The following is a 22,004-nucleotide window of genomic DNA, read 5'->3' as shown; positions in this document are numbered from 1 at the left end:
TTCATACCCCAACAACTTCAGTATTTGGAACTAAAACGGAGTTGGGAATTGAATTCCAGGAGGCCACTGAAAAGGAGGAAATGTGATTCCCAGTGTCCCACAAAGAGCAGATCAGCACCTTGAGGTGAGGTTACAGTGTGCAGGGTGATAGCCCTCCCCCATCCTTAAAATCAAACCCAGAGTTCTCAGGACTGGAGATCTCACAAATCACACAGCTACCTCGTGAACATCTGAAGTGGGGTGACAGAAGTGACCCCACCCCGAGTGTCCACACGTGTCTTTTTTATGAGCTATAGGTTATAAAACTCTCAGGTCATGGAATATACATAAACAAATCAAAGCTTCTCCAAGTTACTCTACAAAAATGCCTGGCCAGAATTTTTTTTCAAAATATGGAGAATCTATTTGGGGTCATCTGGTTTCTGTTATATGCATACCTGAAGTTAACACTAAGTCTCCTAAGGATTATTCAAATTTACAGACAGTCGGCTCTTAGCTCAATGGTGAACTTGCCCTTCCTGATTGAACACTGGAGACACACACACTCTTTGTACTAAAATCTTGCTACGTACAGAGAAAGCAAACACATTTCAGGAACGGGCAGTGAAGCTCAGCAGGAGCTGTTAAGAAGTCATTTATTAAACAATAGCCAATGTGTCTGAGCCCCAGTAGATCCACTAGCAATCCAGATGTTTTAATTATTTGCTTCCAGATGTTTTAATGAATTTAAACAAATCAGTGCGGGTTACCAGGTTCTAGTCTTCCTTCAGCATGGATGCTCCCCAACAAAACTCCAGATCAGAAAGCGCAGCCCTTCAGTCAGATTTCACCAGAGCAGGGAGAACTCCATGTTCATCTCATGAGTCTTCTCACCAAACAGCGGCTCTTGAGACCCTGCTTTCTGGTTCTGGAAGAGCAATTTCCCTTTACACAGAGATCAGTCTTCTCTCTGGAACTCTGTGGCTCAACAAGAACCAGGTGGTTGTGCGGACCATGTGTGGGCATGGGACAGTGCTGGGCACTCTCTTACTGCCACATATGCTACCTCATTCTCATTAAAAACAGGAGGAAGGGGATTTGGAGAACTGGGTCTGTGCAGGGTATCTCTAGAATCTTAATCAGGGTTGATAAGTGCACACAGGTGTCCCTGACTACAGCTAGGTACTAGGGCTTCGTTGCTACTGGGAAGGAACTCAAGGCCTCTGACTTTACCATATGTCAGATCAGCTCCAAATAATAAAGCAAGTGTGGGAGTCTGGCCTCCAAGAGCATAGAAAGGTAAAATGGGTGGAAAGCATTACTGTGGGGAAGGGACTGTGTGGGGCATGAGACTTAAGAGGTGTGCCATTCCATGGGAGCTGGCCTCTGACCCGGAAGAGAAACCACAGTGGAATTGCCCAGCTTCTGCTGGACCTGGAACCATCACACTCCAGGGGCTAAAAGAGCCATCTAGAACTTAGATCACCCGAGCCGAAATTAATGCCCACAAGCAGCTTAGGGGTTTAGCTTAGTGGTAGGAGTTGGGGGAGGAAGAGGAAGGAAGAAAAGGAAGTTAAAACCATCCTTAGCTCATGGGCCACAGGAGAACAGAGGGTCAGATTTGGTCTGAGACATGCCCTCTGCACTAGCTCCTGGCTCTGAGGCTCTGGGAGAGAGAACATTAGAGGCTGATGTTTCTTCTCTAGAGAGGAACATCTGGGTTGAGGTGGAGCTCAGCAGTGCAGTATGTGATTAGCATACTCAAGACCCTAGCTTCTACCCTCCCCCACAGCAACAGCAATGTGACATCTTTAGGGACAAGAAGTCAGCTGTGGAGGAGCTGGGAGAAGAAGCCCCCAGTCTGAAAAAGAGCAAATAGAAAGACCCAGAAGCAGCCAGGATCCTGGGGATCCCTTGTGGTGTGTTGAAGGCTTATTAAGGAATAAAACATTTGATCTGAAAACCTTTAGAGATATAAGGCTTATTGTGTGGGGGCATTGATCTAGGGCATTAATTAGGTGGAAAGTGTTACAGACAGAGGACGTAAATAGGGCTTAAAATGCTTTAATGAGATTTCATATTCTTCTACTGTCTTTAGCACTGGCAAGGATGATAGGTTGATTTCTCCCCACCATGTACGGTACTTGGCAGAGTAAGAGAAGAATCATTTAAACTCACAGAGTTGATTAAAATGAATTATCCTGTAGAAATGGTAGATATTTTTCGTTGGATGATTTCACCGTATGTCCATGTCATGGAGAGTGGAACCATATGTTTGCCAACCAAATGTCATGATTTATCTGGGTAGGATTTGTACAGTGAAATTATGTATGAAAAACATTCTTATTTATATATACATTTAGAAGTCTACACACTGTTTTACTTATACAGAGAGAAGGGTGTTTTGCTATCACAGGCGTGTAAAACGGCCGTCTGGGCAATGTGATTGGAAGCATCCACGAAAGCCATGAAAAGAAATGTCTAGATACTATTTTGTGTAGTGGTTTTTCTAAACCCATATTTCATTTGTGATTTCAAAGCCTGACATAGGAAAAAAAATGTAGAAAAAGAAAAAGTTGACTTGCAGAGTCACCTTCTGCAGAAGAGAGATGGTTCCTTCTGTCAGTATTTTAAATCTGTGACAGATTGCCAAATTTTACCCAGATGCTGGTACAGGGAACATTTTCTTCATTTTAAAAAGAATACCCAGAGAACTCACCCATCTGTCTGTTGTAGGAAAATGTACAAGTCATTTGTTTATTAAAAGAACCCAAAGCATTAGTAAAAGCTAAAATATGCCAAGAAAAAAAAAATCAAAGAAAATAAATGGTAATAGTGCTTTAAAATGTGTTTCTGGTGAAAATGACATCTAGAATATCTGTTAGCCTAAAAGCACTTCCCATCATATTACATTTATGATGTTATAATGGTCCTGAAAAGATGTTTGTGAGATTCATCTCATGTATGAAACAAAGATGTTGGATGATGTGGTAAAGCATTTGGTGCCTTCTTCTAACTTCCTCCGGGTGAACAAGCATGTGTCAGTTTGCATGGACACCTTCACCATTGTTACCTTACACACAGCAGAGTTTAAGGACTTGCAAAGTGTAGAGATGTGGGCCTTTTAGGTTTAATAATGGGTTATTACGATCTTTGAATATCACCCCAGTTAAATTTAACAATTGCTTAAGTCCTTGTAGGCCCCTGAATAGGACATAAAAAAGATTGAAGTATTTTCCCAAGATTTCATGTCCTTCAGGAAAATCAAACTCGAAGAGTTCTGGTTTGAATAAGAAAAGTGAAGCACTGTGGTCCAGGCCAGTGGTGTTAGGGAGAAGAGAGGAATTTAGGCTGTGTCACAGATGAGCTGGCATTTGAGCTGGGTCCCAACAGATGATCATGCAGGGGTCCCTGGAAACCAGTCCATAGGCTTTGAGCAGGGAGTGTACTGGTCCATTGCAATTTGTTTTTTTGTTTGTTTTTTTGTTTGTTTGTTTCACATTAAAAAAATAAAGTTATAAAGTTACAAAAAACCACATTTGTTGTAAATGTTTAACTTCAGGATTTTTTTTCAGGATTTTTCTGAAGCAAATGCTTATATGACTCCTTTCCTCCTGAGTGAAAAAATAGAGCATAACAGGAATCCCCGAAGGCCTCAAATTGGGGCCGCATCTTGTGTGCACAACTGGAGCAGCTGCCTTGAGCCTGGTCCTGAGAAGGTTCTCTACCTGGCTTCATGCTCTGAGGCCGCCATCTTGAAATTCTTGCGAGTGTTTGAACAAGGGATCTAGCATTTTCATTTGGCATTGAGCCTCACAAATACATGGCCTTTCCCACCCAACCCTCATTCTATAATAACTAAATGTGCAGTTAACCTCTAGTGCTAGCCATTACTCTCTGAATCTTTATAGTCTACTCTCTAATTATGCATATCTGGAAAAAATAGTGCAATTCTGCCTTTTATGAATGTTAAATAGTATGTGCCAATAGAATCATATGATGTGTATTCTGTGGTGCCTGGGTTTTTCCACTCAACATTATGTCTTCAAGAGTTAACCATATTGTGATTCATTCATTTTCTCAGTTATATGCATAATGAGCTTTCTCTACTAGCATTGCACAGGATTGACGGGTGTACGGGTAAGAGCAAGACCAGGTAGAATCCAAGAGGCCAGGTAAGAGAGGAAAGAAAATGGGCTAGTTGGCAATCACCCTGTGAGAACCTGGGACCCATAAATAGTACCAGGGAAAACATCACTGCTCTCCAGAAACCATTATTTCAGGGCTAGGTTGTAGCTCAGTGGTAGAGTGTGTGATTTGCATGTGAAAGGCCCTGGTTTCAGTCCTCAGTACCACAAAAAAAGAAAGAAAGAAAGACCAGTATTTCAGGCTGCTTGAACGTCAGATCTACTTCAGATGCAGAAAAACATGTAAAAATAAACCAAGAGATCAGCAACCAAAAAGCTTTGCCTTGGGCAGAGAAGCAGGCCTTGAGCATGTAGCAGCAAATGATAGCGGAGACTGTTCTGTGAACCAAAAACCATTCCCATCATGGTAGTTGGCCAAGAAAAACAGGAGTGTCGTAACTGGACAGAATATACACACATAAATAAATGTGTGTGCATAGATACACACTTATATATTCATACATTCTCTGGGCATGAAAGCATTGAGGTATAGAAGTATAAGACAAGTAATGGAAAATAAGAAAGTAACTTTTAAACAGTAAAAACAAAGATGGCAGAGGTGATCTGAGGCTAGGTAGACAAGTGGCAATGCCACCACCCGAGGATTCAAGTCAGCCTGAGTTTCCTGGGCTGCTGGGAGTCCTCAGCTATTCTCCACGACTGGAAGCAGGGATTTGTTCACGTGGCCCACCCCGTAGGGTCACCTGGATGTCCTGGGGAGGTGGCAGCTGGCTTCCTTCCAGGTGAGCAATTCAAGAGGGACAGAAGCTGCAGCCTGCCATCACTTCTGTCCCTGTTCCATTGATCATTCAGACCAAGCCTGGCAAGCCGTGGGCGGGAACCAAGGGTGTGAACACTGGGAGGGGGGCCAGCGGGGCTGTCTCAGGGACCAGCTGGCGTGGAAACTGAACAAATCATCCGTATTTTACATCAGAAAGTCAAATTTTAAGAGCAAGTCTGTCAGACGAAAAGTCCAGTGTTCTCGCTACTTTATGTGAGTTGTTGAATATCAAGAAACCAAAAAATGGTTTTAAAAAGTTAACCTTTGGCAAGTTTTTGTGAAAACAGAAGTAGGATCACATAAGACTCTATGATGTGAGCAACCAAACTTGAAAACAAATAAGACCTCTAACATGTAATATTCAATGGGGAGATAAGAAATGATACCTAACTCTCAGCCAAAACTTTTGAATAGGCATGGAAAATTTATGTGCAAATTCAATGGAAAGAAAATCCTTGAGTTTCTTAGAGTGGCTTGGTGTTTGGGGTCGATGCTGTGGGCTGGATTACCCAGCACTCTGCTCCATTTATTCCTCCCTGGGTCAGTCTCCCTCCATCAAAGAAGAAGGAAAAGTGAAAAACTGGGTTTTCTCAGTATCCTTTGCAGCTAAAGGGACTCTCCATGCAGTACTATCCAAGTAATAGAGCAGGGTGGCCAGGACCTATGGCTTCTGATAAAACAGCAGGCCCTCCTTGTACAGCCTTCACCCCGCTTTCCCGGCCCAACTTTTTCCAGACACAAGAGCAGACTGGATTTCTGGGGCAGCATTTCTCCTCACTGAGCTGCTGAATCAAATTGGAAGCACTGCAGTTACAGACTCCTTGTTATGTGATAAATAAACATTTCTTTGTTTAGCTCCAGGTCCCCTGCTCAGGGTTTCCTGCTCAGTGCCGTCTAAGTATTCCCAATTCTTTCAGTGTGGGATAACCGTAGAAGGCATCAAAATAAAGCCAGCAAAACCTACAGGGACAGAAAGTATAGCAGAAGTTTTGCAGCTTATATTTCCAAACAATTGCCCATGTAAATTAATTCCCTACATCATGCTGGCTGAGGAGTAAGACAGCCACAATCCTGTATCTTATGATCCTCATTTTGCCTGAGTCCCCTAGCTACCCGAGAGGCAGATTTCTGACATCAAGCATGTGGAAGCTGGTACCTCATGAGCTTAATGGCACGTTCACCACAGCAATCCCAACGGGGAATCTAGGATATCTGTGTTAGACAGGCATCTCCCTTTCTCTTTGATGACTTCTGCTGTCCTTCAATTACATTTGTGAGCCTTAATCCTTTCTTCTTTTACCTCCCCAGTGGTGTCATGGGCCCTTAGAGGATGGTGCTTTTTCTGGCTTGATTTACATACTGGTTCTAGCCCCTCTTTCTCTGGCTCACCAGCATCTTAGAAAGAAAGCACCGTGAGGTTGCAGTGATAATCCTTGATACGGAAAAGTCACATAAAGTCAGTCTAATTTAACTTGTAGCTTATCTGAATTAAACAGAATAAGAATCAGCTGACAGTTTAATATCTGGGAAATTGCATGGTCCTTGAGTGTGGTAGAGCATAACCTGTGGCTTACAGAGGACAAATAATGCTTTAGAAGTCCAAGACAGTCTCTATTGTCACACCTCTCCTCCTCCCACCATTTTTACTTACATTTAATGAAGGCTCCTTCCAGAACCATAGGCTTCTCTGAGGATAACTACCCTGTTTCTACCCAATCATTCAGCTCACCAGAGGAAGCACAGTGGTATCTGCAAACATTATGTGTGTCTTTCAGTCACAAAATATTAATTTTCTGGTTCAGTCTATAGAAAAAAAAGTTATTTGAGATAAGAAATTTTATTGGATATGAGATTTAATAAAAAACTAGATTTATCAGGCATGTACTATTTAGAAACTCTCATTCCATCCTTGTAATGAATATACAATTTTAAATATTGCTTATGCCTGGAATCCTATTCAAGTTAAACTCTAAGAATGGTTTAGAAAAAAATTTGGTCTGAAACCACGTCAGCAAAAGTACCTATTATTTTTTTCTTAGGAGGAATTTGCAGACTTGATAATAAGTCATTTCCCAAACACACTGGGACACACTTTGCAAAGAGTGAGGGGCAGATTTCTTTTAAGCCTCTGGAAAAACTTATGGAAAATAGACAGAAGCCTGGGTACAGAGGGACAAAAGAAAGCAGAGAGGGTGAGTGATGAGAAGTCACTGCCGGGCTTTGGCTAGTGCTGACGCAGCACAGGACACTGTGGGCAACAGAGAGGAAGATAATTTCTGGGGAGAGACAAAACCTTTTGGAGGAATGTGGCCAAAGCCCCTGCCTCCCAGCTGACTGTGCAGACAGGTAGCCATTTCTGTGGCCCAGAGATCAGGAACCTGCATGAGCTTTACCCCACATTGGCAGGAATAGGCCCAAACCAGGCTGCACCAGGGGCTCTGTCAATAAAGCTTCTCAGCAAGTTTTGATCTCAGCAGCACTGCAATAACTTCAACATAAGAGATACAAACCTCTCGTCAAAAATTATTAGGTAAAAGGAAAATTATTCACCATGGATATCAGATATCATTCATTTAACTTCCTACTTTCCAATCAGTAGATTATAGAACCTGAAGCTAAGCTGTAAATTGAGATGGTCAAGAGAAAACTGACCTAGCAATCTCTCTCTCTCTCTCTCTCTGTGTATGTGTGTATATATATATATATATATATATATATATATATATATATATATAATATCTATGATTAAAAAAAAAGACTGCCAACCAAAATGCTGTTTCTGGTTTTAGATGATTTATTTTCATTTTATTCATCTGCTTTTCTAAGCGTCCCATGTTACAATAAAAATATACTACTTATCTAATGAAAGGGATATAAATATTTTTCTTGTTGTGACAAAACACATCAGACAACAGCAATATTTTGTGGTCCAAAATATTCAGCTACTCAAAATGACTCACCCTCTGAGAGATTAGGTAGTCAGAGTTTTTTTTTTTTTTTTTTTTCTTTTTTCTTTGCAATTTGTCATGCACTAGAAAGAGAAGCTCAAGGGACTAGGTAGGTAAGATGGTTTTACTGAGTTCATTTAATTTCCCATTAGTAATGGAATTTTTAATTATGTAAGTCACAGGAGTATGTGTGTGTGTGTGTGTGTGTGCATGCGTGTACGTGTGCCCATTCATTATAGGTATGGGCATATGGGAGATAGACAGCTCATTTTATAATTATTTATTTGTACACATTGAGAAAAAAAAAGCCTTCAGATATTTTAACAAATCTGATCTGAGATTTTTGAGAATTGTTAATAGCCTTCTTAAAAAGGTAAAAGCTGAACTGGCATCTTCACCAACTTATGGAAACCAAACTTAGCAGCCTGGCCACTTTTCAAGCCTGCACCTGGCTTCCCTTCCCCAGCAGGGGCTTGCCTCAGCAGCCATGTGCTTAGGCCTCTGGGCTCTTCTTTCCTGGTGGAGAGGAAAGATGCTTCCTTCTCCTCACCAAGGTTTTCTGACTCTTGGCCTTTCCTCAGAAGCTCCCATTCATGCTCATCCCCTGCCTGCATTTCCGCCTCTCCATATTTGCTCTTCTTTCAGATGAAAAGCAAGCCCAAATGTAACCATCAAAAAACAAAACCATAAAAATACTAGAAGAAAATACTAGCTGTATAAAACATGGTGGAATGTAAGATGTCTTCCTATTTGTGGCATGGAATCCACAAAAGAAGCCCATGAAGGAAAAGATTACTAAGTTTAGAATGAAAGCATTTATTTTGAAACTCAATTAAAACAAAAAAGCATAAACAAATCAAAGCCTAATCAAAAACTAACAAAGTTATTTTCAAGGCATATGATTGACTTAGGACTTGTGTTTCCTTATAATATAACCAAAATCCATAATAAAAAAAATTACAATTCAATACAAAGCACACGATAAGTCCAACAAAATATGGTGGCTATCTTACTATTGAGAAGAAATTTTACAGTCTGTGCAAAAATAGAAACATGAACATTTTATAAATTATACAGAATCAGTCATACTTGATACATATTTGCCATTTGAGTGGCATTTTACTAAAGCTTATGGCCAAGAGTTGCAACCACATCTATTGACAGAGTAGTAGCTTATTTAGATCAAAAGAAATTCCAGCAAGAAATGACTTTGTTTTTCCTCCTTAATACATGGTTAAGAAATTGACAAGTTATGGGCCTGCAGACCAAATGCACTCCACCACCTGTTTCCACACGGAAAGTATTGCTGGAAACCAGCCATGCTAATTTATTTGCATGCTGTCTCTGGCTGCTCTCGTGGTAGAGGAACAGAACTGAGAAGCTGCAAAAGAGACAGCATGGGCCTGGAAATCAGAAACAGTTATCACCTGGCCCTTTTCAGAGAGAAAGTTCAATCCACTTGTGTAGAATATTTAGCTCACATGAAAAACAGAGGATTCATTTTCCATGATCACTCCTTTTAATTCCATAAAGTTATATTCTACAAGGCAATGAACATTTTCTCAGGATACAAATTCCTTAACAGAAAGGATTTGATTTTTAAAATACATCCATATTACAAAAGTTGAACAATAACACATGTTACCCATGTGTGCTGGAATTGTATATAACAATCAAAAAATTATTTAAAGAGACACAATTCTGCAGTTTTGTGTGGTATCTCCCTGAATCAAACCACAGTCACAGATCCTGATTGCTAGATTATGTAACTGCCAGCAAAACAGAACTCCCATCAGCAGATTTCCTGAAGCCAGCCCTGTGCTGACAGTAATTTACAAAGGAAACTTCCTTCCCCCAGTGTAGACTGGCACTGCCCCCATCAAAACCAGAGTCTGACAGGCTTCAAGTGTGCCTCAGGGGAAGTGGTGGGCTATCCCTCCTAAAGGGGAAGAGGGCTGCTTTGGTGCTTGGTGAGAAATAAGAAAGCAAGAAGCTAATTCTTTGTAATGGAGCTAAGCAATTTCTCCTATTCTTTCTGTATTTGGTTCTCTGGAACAGAAGGTTCTGAGGAGAGAAATCTTAAACAGACTTGGATTTGAAATTGAGCTTTCAACAGGGAAAACTGGGATCAATGAAATCTCTCTAAAATTTCCCTTGAGTGAGGGTGTGTTCATCATATAAAAGTCATGCCGTAAGTGGAGGATGCTGTTTCCTCTAGAGATCAAGGTGTCAGATAAATCTGAGACCTCATGGGAAAGGTCAGATCATCGATCTTATAAACGGAGAGACTTTATTTTTTTTTCTGTTTATTTCTAAAATCAGTTAAAAAAAATTAAAAGATGCCAAGCCATCAGTAAGAGCTTATGATAGATCTCAACCCTCCTGAGTAACTACTGTGGTATTAGCCTGTGCCCTGTTGGCACTTCAGCCCAGGGAACTTCTTTATAGAGTCAAGTATGATCTTCTTGACCCAAATAACTCAGCGTATAAGTTTCTAGGCTGACATCATTATTCAATACTAAGCTGATAAAACAGTCTTGAGACAATAACTAGTTCCATTGTGTGTATGTGTGTGTGCGCACTCGAGTGTGTGTATTTGGCTCATCAAAAAGATTGCAGAAAGCTGAACAGTTTTCAGAGGTTACTTAATTTGAAAATTAAGTCATTCCCATACAGACACTTTTGAAGAATAATTAAAATAAGAAAAAGAAACCAGCATACAAGTGATAGAGGCAGACACTGAAATTATAAATCTAGGCAGATCTTTGTCTCTCTTTATCCTGCTCAGATTTTATGATGCTTTTAAGATACAGAGATACAAAATCTCACAAATAGTTCAAGTCATGTTTCTGCAGAACGTTGCTCAAAGTTTAACGTAAGTAGCATGAAGTGGCATGAAACAGCGTGTGTGTGATATTTTGGCTACCCAAAGTGTCACCTAAACTCTATGGACAGTATGAGACAATGACGATGATTTGTTCTACTTATAAAATATTTTTAGAGTTATTGCTAGAGGTTATTTGAAAAGGGCCAATCAGCCATGTTATGACATAACTTAAATATTCACTGACCACTCTGTAAGGCAGTTTATCTTATGCTTATACTGCTACTTTAAAATAAGGATACATGGTTACCATAAACTTGTGCTTGGTATTTTCAAAATTAGAAGAATTTGTCTAGAATTATTTGTTCATTTATAGCATAGGAACATCATGAAATCAACTTCTACTTACTTATGTATAAATTAGAAGGACAGGTGAGTACCATTTCGGCTCCTCCTCTTCCTTCTTCTGTAACAGGGACTGAACCCAGGGATGCTTAACCACTGTGCCACAACCCCAGACCTTTTTATTTTTTGAGACAGGCTCTCAGTAAGTGGCTTAGACCCTTGCTAAATTGCTAAAGCGGGCCTCAAACTTAAGATATTCCTGTGTCAGCCTCCTAAACCGCTGAGATTACAAGCACTACTGTGCCCGGTTCTAGTACTTCTTTTCTTGAGGAGTTAAAAGATTTACATTTTAACAAACTTCCTTATTCTTGGAAGGCCCAAACCCAGCATCTTAGGCAGAGCTCAGCAATACCTCTTGAGAACAAAGGTCAAGGATGGGTTTTGTTTCTGCATCCTTCAATCAAAGGGTAAGCTGTCCTTATCTGGTAGATTTTACTTTTAGGCTATTTTCCTGAAATACTTTTCAGGGTAACTGTAAATGTTAAGTTTTCTTCATAGAAAACATTCATCCATAGGATGCTTTGGTGTCTTTCCCCAAGAGAGAATGAATTTAGTGTTTCTATCCAACTTAGTGTGCTTTCATTACTTCAGCATCTTTATGGCTCAGGGAGACTCCAAATGGAGCAGACATTTTTGTTTGGATCTTGGAAATGTTATGTCTCACCAGAGGTTGATATTACCTTTACCAAAATGTAGCTCAGAAAAGGAATAAAACACCATTCACATATTCATCAATACTCATGAAAGAAAAGTGACCATGACACTCAAAGTGACCAAGAGATCTTTATTGCTATTGTGACAGTGTCTGATCTACTGGAGAAAAAGAGGAGGGGGTGGGTGGCAGGAGAAGGTTTTTATAGCCCTGTGCTGTGCTGCCTAAATCTAATAGGGTCTCTGGTCTACAAGCTGCCTGGTTGGGGTACAGTGATTGGGTCACACAGTAGTTGCTAAGGGTGTCATCTTCTGCCTTCAGGAGGATTGGGCATGGACTAGGTGCAGGTTTCAAATCGAAAAACAACAAGAGGAAGTAAAGGGAAAAGGCACCAAATAATCATACCCAAAGGAAGGGCTAAGGATGGGTGGGGGTAGCATACTCAGTTTACCCTGTAGCTAACATTTATCCAGCCTGTCTTGCAGCAAACAACTGCAGTCTTCCTGTACTAAAAGCATGAGAGACAGAGGAAGCTGTGATGGGAAACAAGACATGGACCCTGACCTCAAGTAATTCACATGGTGTTTAGAATACCAGACTTAGGTATGCAAATTATAATGGCCCCAGGATAATGATTCCTGCTATAAGTGGGAATATCAAAAACATCTTAATGCACTTCATAGGAGACAGCAACCAACCTTAAAATTTGTACAATAGTAATTTTCTTCCCTCCATTTTGAATCTCAATACCCCAATATAAATCTTTCTGTGGGAAAAAAAAATCTGAGTTTATTAAAAAATTGCTAGCGAAGAATACCTAATAGAAAGTATTCAAGCTGAGCCATCTTTCTGGTACTTAAGAGGCCATCCCCCATCCACCAGGATACCTGTGGATGGCCTCTTCCAGGTGGGACTATCAAGCTGTGTGGGCAGTAGCTAGATCCTGTATGAAGTGCTACAGCTTTAAAAGCACACTTGCATCCACCACCTGTTAGGCCTTATCTATGGACGGCCTGGCACCATAGAAAGCACAGCCAGAATACCAGAGCACTGATTCTGCTCAGCTCTCTTGCTGAAAAACGAAGGCTTTAGTAACTAGGTCCTCTGCAAGGCTCCTTGTGCAGCTAGATGGGTGGGGCGCATTTTACTGTCATCATTTTACAGATAAAGAAACTAAGGTCAAGAAGGTCAGGGGCTTGCACAAGGCCCCAGGTGATAACCCAGATCTAATCCTTGAGATTAGACACCACACCTGTAAGGACAAACCATTTCTTCTACATCGGATTCAGAACCACCTCTGTGGGCAACAGTACACATAGAAACACACATAGCACTAATTGAAGGATTTAAGTTACCACTCAAGACAACAAAGTGCTAAAATATCTTAACAAATACCTCTTTGCAAGGACCTGGATAACCAGGTGTCAATTAGGAATTCTTGGAACCCACCAAGGGCTGGAAAGTGCCATGGAAGATAAAACTGACCCCATCAATACTCTTCCACATGAAAAGGGCCCAAGCAGGTGGGAGTACACACTCAATTGAACAGTCATTGCCTAGAATCCCAAACAGATGCTGGAAGTGGTTTTGGCACCATGTGGACAGGGCACTCAAGTGTTCTGACTAGCTGGAGCCTGGTCTAGAAAAAGGGTTCTGCAGCAAGATGGATCATTAGCTTGACCCTGTGGGTGGGGGCACTGCCAGAGGAGAGGTGGAATGTGGCATGGACAGAGGTTCCTCTTGCCTGACTTTAAAAGCCAGTTTGAAGGCCCTGGATGTAGCTCAGCAGACGAGTACTTACCTGGCACGGTGGTGATGTGGACTTGATCCCTCGCACCAAGGGGTGGGGAGAAAGTTTGTTCATATTGAATCTAAAATCAACTTAACCTAAGAAAGAGCAAAAACTAGGAATTTTCTTGTGAGAAGGCAGTGCTGTCTAGTGGTTAGACCAGACTCTGCAGCTTCCGTTGGAATCTAAGCTTTGCTACATTCCGCTGTGAAATCTCTAGCAAGTTACCCAACATCTCATGGCCTAGGTTTCTTCTTCAAAAGGGGTACAATAATAGGCAGATATTCAACATTGGGTAAAGACTGGCAGGATTCTATCCAACTATATTAGAATTTGTTTCAGAGATTTTTCTGGAGACTTACATAAGCATAATTATATGCAAGTACTCTGGAAAGCCCTCTCTCCACTAAATAGAAGGCTCTAGACGCGGCGGGAGCGCCAGCCATGGCACCCCCAGGCGTAGGCTGCTGCCCTTATTCCGCCCAGTGCCCAGCATGCCCGAGGACTTCCTGCAGCGGACTCGCACTGGAGCCCGGGTTTGAAGAAGGTTAACTTGCTAACGTGGCCGTGAGTCACGGCGGGACTAGGAACTGAAACCAAGCGTTAGCACCCCTCCTGGCTCATCCTTCCTGTGCAGACGGTTAAACCAGAGAGCAATGGCAAAGGATGAGAGAGGCAGGATGCCGGGTCAGGGTTGTCCTTCCCCATCCCCTTCGCCCTGGGGCTCACGCTACCAGCCAGTGATGTTTGCAGACAGGTCTTGACACCTCTCCTTGCAAGGATGAGAGATACTCAGAACAAGTCTGGGCATCTTCCTCGCGCCTCCGTTGAAAGAGAGCCGAGCCCAGTCTAGCGACTGCCTGCCCAATAGCACAGACGTTTCCGAACAGGCAAGCCTGGACATTCCCCGCGCCTCTCCGGGTGAAACGAGTTCCAAGTGGCTCATTTCTCATCCTAACACCCTCCCCCCTCCCTACAGAAAAACTTGGAAACTTTGCCGTTTCCTGCAGACCAAGAATTGTAATCAGCCCTATCAGCTCCCTACAGGGGACAGTCGTGACTGGGCACCGAGAGTCAGACTCCCTCTAAAACACCAACAAAGGACTATATTTAGTTCTGAGCTCTCCGCCTAAATTCTTATTTTTTCACTCATCACTGCAAAACGACTGGGTTGGGAAAGTGGGAGGAAGGGGGCAGGGGAGTAGCGGAGAAAGAACAGCTGTGCCTCCGCCTCCCAGCTCCATCTCTATAAATAACCAATCGCGAAGGGAGGCTACTTTTCAGCCAATGAAGCAACCCAAGCTGATAAAACCTTGGCGGTGGCCAATGGCAGAAGGCTGGAGGGTGTGAGACTCGCGCCCTGGGACCAATGAATACGGAGTCCAGGAGAGGTAATTTGAGCTGGAGTGTAGGCGTGCGATGCAAAAGCTTCCTACTTCCAAGCCCAAGGACCAGCTCTGCCGACTGAGCATGTCCTAAACTGCGGGTGCCGCCAGGCTTCGGGATTGGGATGGGGCCCGTTTTTCCGGGTTTTGGCCACAGCAGTGTGGGTAGGTGGGTGGGACCCACCGATTGAGGGTGGGACTCGGGCCCGCCCCATCCCTGCCAGAAGGGAGCTCTGGGCGCCCCCGGCTGCCCCATCCCGAGTCAGGACTGAGTCTCTGGCCCGATTCCTCCTGTTTTCCTTGTCGGAGGGCTGCAGTGCAGGAATTGAGGGCCGGCTTCGCGGGGGAGCGCTCCTCCTGCGAACAGTTGAGAAAGCATTGCGCAATGGCAGTAGGGATCATCCACCACCGCCGCTGCCTCCCGTTGCCCGAGTCCTACAACGGCCTGGGGCTCTGGGAGTAGCATCTTCGGATTTTTGATAACGGGCAGTCCAGAGCAAGAACCACCCCATCCCAGGTCCGGCCCGCCGCGCTCCACGCTTCTCGCAGGGCCGCCGCCCTCGGCACAACCCCAGAGCCACAAAAGAAGGCGACCTCCATCCTCCGGTCCGAGCTTTCCCAGCTCCTCTTACACACGTAGATACACCTTTCTCCCGCAGCGCACACACTTATCTAGTTCCTGGACTCGCTTGGCTCGGGAATCCGCTTCCCGAGACTCAAATCCAGAGCCCCGCCTCTAACCCCGCCTCCGCCCGACCCAGCAGAAAACCGGGCGCGGAAGTCGGGCGGGCGACGGGCGGCGCACTGGGCATGCTCGCCCGCGCGGGGAGGGCCGGGCTGCGCGCGGCGAGTAGGAAGCCCTCGCCCCACGGAGGCTGCAGGAGAGAGCGCGATGGGCCTCGGCGGTGGGCGCACGTTCCGCGGGGACTCATGCCCTGCGTGTCCCGGCCCGACGCGCAATTAGCAGCCGCCTCTGCAGCTCAGTGCCGCCGCCGCCTCCCCGCCCTCCTGGGCTGCCGCGGTGAGGAACTCCAGCCGTCGCCTCGCTCAGCTGCCGGCATTGTCCTCCGGTCCGCCGCCGCCGCCGCGGACTGCAGCGGGGCCCCGGACCCGCGCCCCAGGGACGCACTGCCGCCTCAGGTCGGCCCGGAGCCGGAGCCGGCCCACGATCTCCACGCCCTACGCTCCGGGCCGCGCTCGCGTGGGTTTTTCCTGCGGAGCTGAGGAAAGGGAGAAGTCTAGTCGCCAAGCCCAGCCTTCAGCGGCGCGCAGCCCCGACGGGGCCGCGGCAGGCGTGGTGCGAGCGCCGACGGAGCCATGAGAGAGTACAAAGTGGTGGTGCTGGGCTCGGGCGGCGTGGGCAAGTCCGCGCTCACGGTGCAGTTCGTGACGGGCTCCTTTATCGAGAAGTACGACCCGACCATCGAGGACTTCTACCGCAAGGAGATCGAAGTGGACTCGTCGCCGTCGGTGCTGGAGATCCTGGACACGGCGGGCACCGAGCAGTTCGCGTCCATGCGGGACCTGTACATCAAGAACGGCCAGGGCTTCATCCTAGTCTACAGCCTGGTGAACCAGCAGAGCTTCCAGGACATCAAGCCCATGCGGGACCAGATCATCCGCGTGAAGCGGTACGAGCGCGTGCCCATGATCCTGGTGGGCAACAAGGTGGACCTGGAGGGCGAACGCGAGGTCTCTTACGGCGAGGGCAAGGCCCTGGCCGAGGAGTGGAGCTGCCCGTTCATGGAGACATCGGCCAAAAACAAAGCCTCGGTGGATGAGCTCTTCGCCGAGATCGTGCGGCAGATGAACTACGCGGCTCAGCCCAACGGCGACGAGGGCTGCTGCTCGGCCTGCGTGATCCTCTGAGGCGCCCGCGGCCGCCGGGCGCCGGCCTCGCTCTGCGCACAAAAGCCAAACGCATCCGACTCTCTAAATGTGATTTCCTTTCTTGCTTTGAGATTGGAGACGACTTTGCATTGGCCGGGGTGTCCCGGGAGCCCGGCTGGCTTCCGGGGCCCGCATCCCTTGCCTTCGCCCGGTGTCCGAGGGGTGCCCCGTCCTGACCATCCGAGACCCTGGTGGAAATGTGGCTCTTTGCAGCATGTACGTTTCTCATTGATTTCGGTTGACGCACATTCCCCCGTTTAAGTGGCCGTTAGGGTGCTGTATTGGCAGCTCGACACCCGGCAAGCAAAAGTTTCAGCCTGGAAATAAATGGAGGTGGGGAGGTGGAGGAAGTGGAGGGGAAGAAGGTGGAAGGGGGGGATCTTCTCTCTCTCTCTCTCTCTCTCTCTCTCCCTCTCCCTCTCCCTCTGTCCCTCTCTCTCTCTTTTGTTAATGACTCTTTTCTAGTTCCGAGTTTTAAATACATGGAAGTCCAGTCCAGTCCGGGAAACCCATATGAAGGAGCAGAAGGAGAGGAAGAAACTCTTGTTTTTTCCTTGTTTTCCAGGAGTAGCTGGAAATTTAGATCGGGTTCCTTTCCTGCCAGCTTGGAAGGGCAACCCCTCGTGACTGGTTGTGATTCTGAGGATGTCTATGCAAAGTTGGATTCTTGTTACATTGTATCCAATCTGAAGTATTGCACATCTGAACTGGGACTGTTAACACTGATGCCAATACAGTGTGGGGTGCCAGAAAGTGTCTGCTGATATTTGTGGAAAAAAATCTATTTTGTTTACCTACTGTATCAAAGGGGAGCCTTGGGAGAATGGTAGTATTTTTTTTTATCAGCTGTGAAAAAAAAATGTTACAGATCCTGCACATTTTTGTGTGTACTATGGTGTGTGTGTGTTAAGTTTAGCTTTTTTTTAAAAAAAAAAATTTTCTTTTGGTTGGCAGCAACAGATTTTAATGACTAGCTTTTAAAAATATAATACAAAGACTTTGTAAATGTGATTCAGGGCCCCCAGCACCCCTGTGTCTGCAGAGTGCCTTCAAAACTCAGCTGTTCAGCCGCTGCCAACCGGTGAACTTCCCACCAGTACCAGAATCTGCTATTCCCCAAACCACTTACCAATTTCCTTTCAGTAATCTTCCTGAAGGAGCCAGGACAATAGGGCCTTGTTCAGTGAATTTATTATTTTCAGCCTTTAAAATGTAATGTCCATGTCTTGCAATGGGTTGTCCCCCCCCTTTTTTTTGCTTCATTTTGTTCAAATTTCAGGTATTTAGCTCCCCTTACATATTATTTTTTAAATGTTTTGATTTTCTGTTATAGGGTGTACCTTCAGAAGCAAGAGCAAAATTTCACTGTTATGATGTATCAAGTTCTAATTGTAATTTTAATTCCACTTGTTTAATCATTGTCTCTTCATTTTAAGACTTTTAATACAAATGTCATTTTTAAAGAAACAAGCCCAAAAGTATTGTTTGTGTTTCTGTGTTTCATATTCTGTGATGTACAGCATCAGTGGTAATGCAGTATCATGGCTGAGGTAGGCAGGGGCAGGAAGCAGAGCTGTCAAATTTTGAAGATAAACAGATGTATCTCTATGACAAGTTGGGTGTGACATTCCTTCCAACTTCTTAAATGTGGAGAAAGTCCTCAGGCCTAGGAAGCCCTGGCCATACCTGCTGACTAAAAGATGAGGAGGCATCTTGGTTGTATTCTGAGATGGAGCCATTGGCTTGCTCTGGGTAGTGGTGTGGGGGGTGGGAGGGGCACCAACTGCTAATGCTGACTTAGAGCTGAGAACTTCACCCTCAGCCAAGTAGGGTGGCACTTTGGGTCCTTCATCCTGTTGTGTTTATGTTGTGCATCAAGTTGAAAGCCCGTTTGGGGATGATTTCTCATGCTGACATCATGCCATGTGGTGTGTTTTGCACTGTATCTGAATCTGTCATAGACAGTATTTCAGCAATTTCATTTGGAAACAGATCTGTTCCCTTGATCTTATTGCACTGTGCTGTGTGTGGACCATATTTGACCTCATAAATTCTTCCTTCTGACAGTAGGAGGCAGTGTAAGCTTTTTTATTTTTTATTTTTATTTTTCTTAAGGAGGTCTTTAATCTGTAAAATAGCCTCTACAGAATAAAAGAAAGTGTCTATGTATTTTAGAGTACTTGATACATCTTAGGTTTTAAATATAGTTGAAGTGTCCTGAGTCTTCAGACAAAAGGGATTTATTCCCCTAACAAAGCCAAAAGAAATTAGAGGCTATAGGTTTCTTTAAAGCTATATTAACATATCTTGCCTTAAAATGTGTGGTTTTGGTTTTTTTGTTGTTGGTTTGCCTGGGAGGCATTTCAGTATTCCTTTGTGGAGGAGGAACTATTTATTTTGATTGTGATACATAGGCCTCCCCCCCCCCCCCAATTTCCCCTGCACTGATCCCACTTAGGTTGATAATCAAACACAACTAGAAAGCAATTGTAGAAACTGAGAGAAACTGTCCAAATTGATGTTATTGCAAGGATTCGTTCTTGCATTTGAGTAAATTTGGTTACTTAATTCAATCCAAAGTGTTGAAAATTCTGAAGATGTGACAAGTACTCTGAAGAATTTGTAAAAAACAAGGTATTTGATGATTCTATCATTCTTATTTATTATTATTAATTGGAAAGCTTTTGACAAAAAAGCTAGTAGGTATATAATTTAAGAAATTATATAATCCTGACAGGAAATATTTGAAAATGGGAATTTGGAAATGGAATAGATTGCTGGGTGCATTAATCACCTTCCCGCAGGGTTTAGTCACTTGCATGACTAAATTCTGTATAGGTCTAGGGTGGCAGAGCAGAAGAGTTTAACATGTTTTTACCGAATACTGTAAAATAAATGCTTTTTGGGTTCTCAAAGCAATTTTATGTGTACTGGAGCAGGAAAAATAGTTCTGTGCTGTTTTGGTTTTCTCTGTTATTTTCTGGACAAAATTGAGAGAAATTTAGGGACATTTCTACTTTTTTCTTAAAAAAACGTTTTTACAATGTTTATTTGGCTAGGAGGAACCGCTTCTGGTATTGTGGTGTGAAGAGATAAGAGCATTTGTTTGAATGACAAAGTCAGGCTGACTTGGAGTGTTAAGGAAGTAGAGCAGGGAGGGAGGGAGGGAGGGAGGAGTTTGGGAAAGAAGCTTTCTTGAGGAGCCTGGCTGGCTATTAAACTTGACCTCTGCTGTTTTTTAACAGCTTTCTTTTTTGGCCTCTGACAGCCATCCCAGTTTTATGTCATTTCAAAGGATTATTTTTCTCCTCCTCTGTGACCACCTCAGGAAAGTTGAGGTATCTATGTAGTTTTAACACCTTCAGCTTTGAGTGCTGTGGATTTTGGGTCGTGTTTTCCATGTTAGCTGCTGACATGGACTTTTCATTGAACCAGATTTTGGAACCAGATCTGTATGATGTTAAGAGTTCTCTGTGTGTGAGACTTCATGCTTTCTGGCTAGTTAATATTTCCTGTGGGTGGGAACCCTAAAACGCCCCATCTGTTGAGGTTTCCTGGTGGCACTCTTAAGTGAGTTCTGGGTAGGAAGGGATGGCAAAGAGAGAAAGTCGAATGTAGCAGCTGGGTCTTGGGAAAGAGATGCCAATTCCTGCACCTTAACTCACAGAAACATAGATTTGTTTTGCATGACAGCTAGAATGAGTTTCTACATCATAAATGTGAAGGGAACCAAGATTTTATCTGGAGATCACCACTTTTAGTTAAAATGACATCAGATATTTTTCACATTGTCTGCTTAATTGGGAAAAGCTGGCTAACATAAATTTATGAAAATGTAGCTGGTTTTGTTGATGGTAGGGATGATTAGATGAGTTTAATCAGATGGGCCCCTAGTTCTAGATGAGTGTTGATCTACTCACAGTAGGATTTTGGTGGCTTGAGAAGGCTATAGAGATTTACCAGAGGTTCTCAAAGGACCATAAACCAAAATGACTTGAAGGTTAAAACATTGTTGGACCCCTCTTCCAGTTTTTTTGTTTTGTTTTGTTTTTTTTGTTTAATTCAGTGGATTTGGGTTAGGACTTTTGTCATTTTAATTTCTAACAAGTTTCCAGGTGATTGTGATGTTGTTGGTCCAGGGACCACACTTTGAGAACAAATGACCTAGTCCAAACTCCAGAAGGGTACTCTCCTGAGAGCCTCTTGGATAGAGACATAGATGGAAGACCTGGGCACCCTTGTAGCCTGCTTTCTACCAGTTGTAGAAAACCTCCATAGAAATCCACTGCTCCAGAAGACACCCACCATTCACACTTGGATTGTCAGATTGTCCTGTGAGTAGGACAGGGCAGACACATTGTAGATGGGGCTTTTGATCATTGTCACCTTCTCTGAGTAACTTGGCTGTGGTTTTAATGTTAATTTGGTTGACTCTAAACAACAACAACAACAAAATGATCAGGGACATAGCTTCAATGATTAGAATCAATGGTTAGAATCAACTGCCCTCTCATCCCCACCCACCCCCATGTTTTTGATAAAAACTCATGTCTTTGGCAAACTGCTTTAAACTAATTTGTCTTCTCAGGGCTGCAGGTATATAGTTCAGTACTTGAAGCCCTGGGTTCCATCCCCAGCACTGCAAAATAAGTAAATAAATTAAATGAATAAATAAATAATAAAGGAAATAATAAAATATTTGTCTTCTTTTTCCCTTGAAATAAAAAAGGCAAGCATTTTAATTTTTCCTGCTTCCTAGCAAGGATTCTAAAAATATGTTGTTAGAGAATTTTAATTTTTAGGTTGTAGTGATCACTGTGTATATGTGTGTCTTCTCTTCTCAGAGGTCCAGGTGCTAGTTAATTAATTCAGTCTCAGTTCCATTGTTACCCAGTCTGGAAAATGCATTCTACCCAACTGGGACTGTGTCTTGTCTCATTATGCATCTTTTTTTTTTATTGATTATTTAAAGCATTACATAGTTCATGATATATCATCTTTCATACATTTGACTCAAATTGTGTTTTGAACTCCCATTTTCACCCCAAATACAGATTGCAGAATCACATCTGTTACATATTCACATTTTTACATAATGCCATATTAGTGACTGTTGTATTCTGCTACCTTTCCTATCCCCTACTATCCCCCCTCCCCTCCCCTC

At 43.6% G+C, this 22,004-nt stretch overlaps 1 protein-coding gene across 1 annotated transcript; it reads left to right on the top strand.

Moving 5' to 3' along the window:
- Positions 1 to 16,267: 16,267 nt before the first annotated feature.
- Positions 16,268 to 21,783, top strand: RAP2B (RAP2B, member of RAS oncogene family; the record flags this gene model as incomplete). The annotated part of the gene is made up of 1 exon (XM_081300915.1): positions 16,268 to 21,783. The coding sequence occupies one exon, from the start codon at positions 16,268 to 16,270 to the stop codon at positions 16,817 to 16,819; it is 552 nt and encodes a 183-aa protein (XP_081157041.1). The 3' UTR covers positions 16,820 to 21,783.
- Positions 21,784 to 22,004: the final 221 nt, after the last annotated feature.

Source organism: Spermophilus citellus, assembly GCF_964194105.1.
Source record: "Spermophilus citellus genome assembly, chromosome: 7".
NCBI lineage: Eukaryota > Metazoa > Chordata > Mammalia > Rodentia > Sciuridae > Spermophilus > Spermophilus citellus.
Note: the sequence above shows the minus strand (reverse complement) of the source record. Positions and strands in the feature narration are given on the sequence as shown.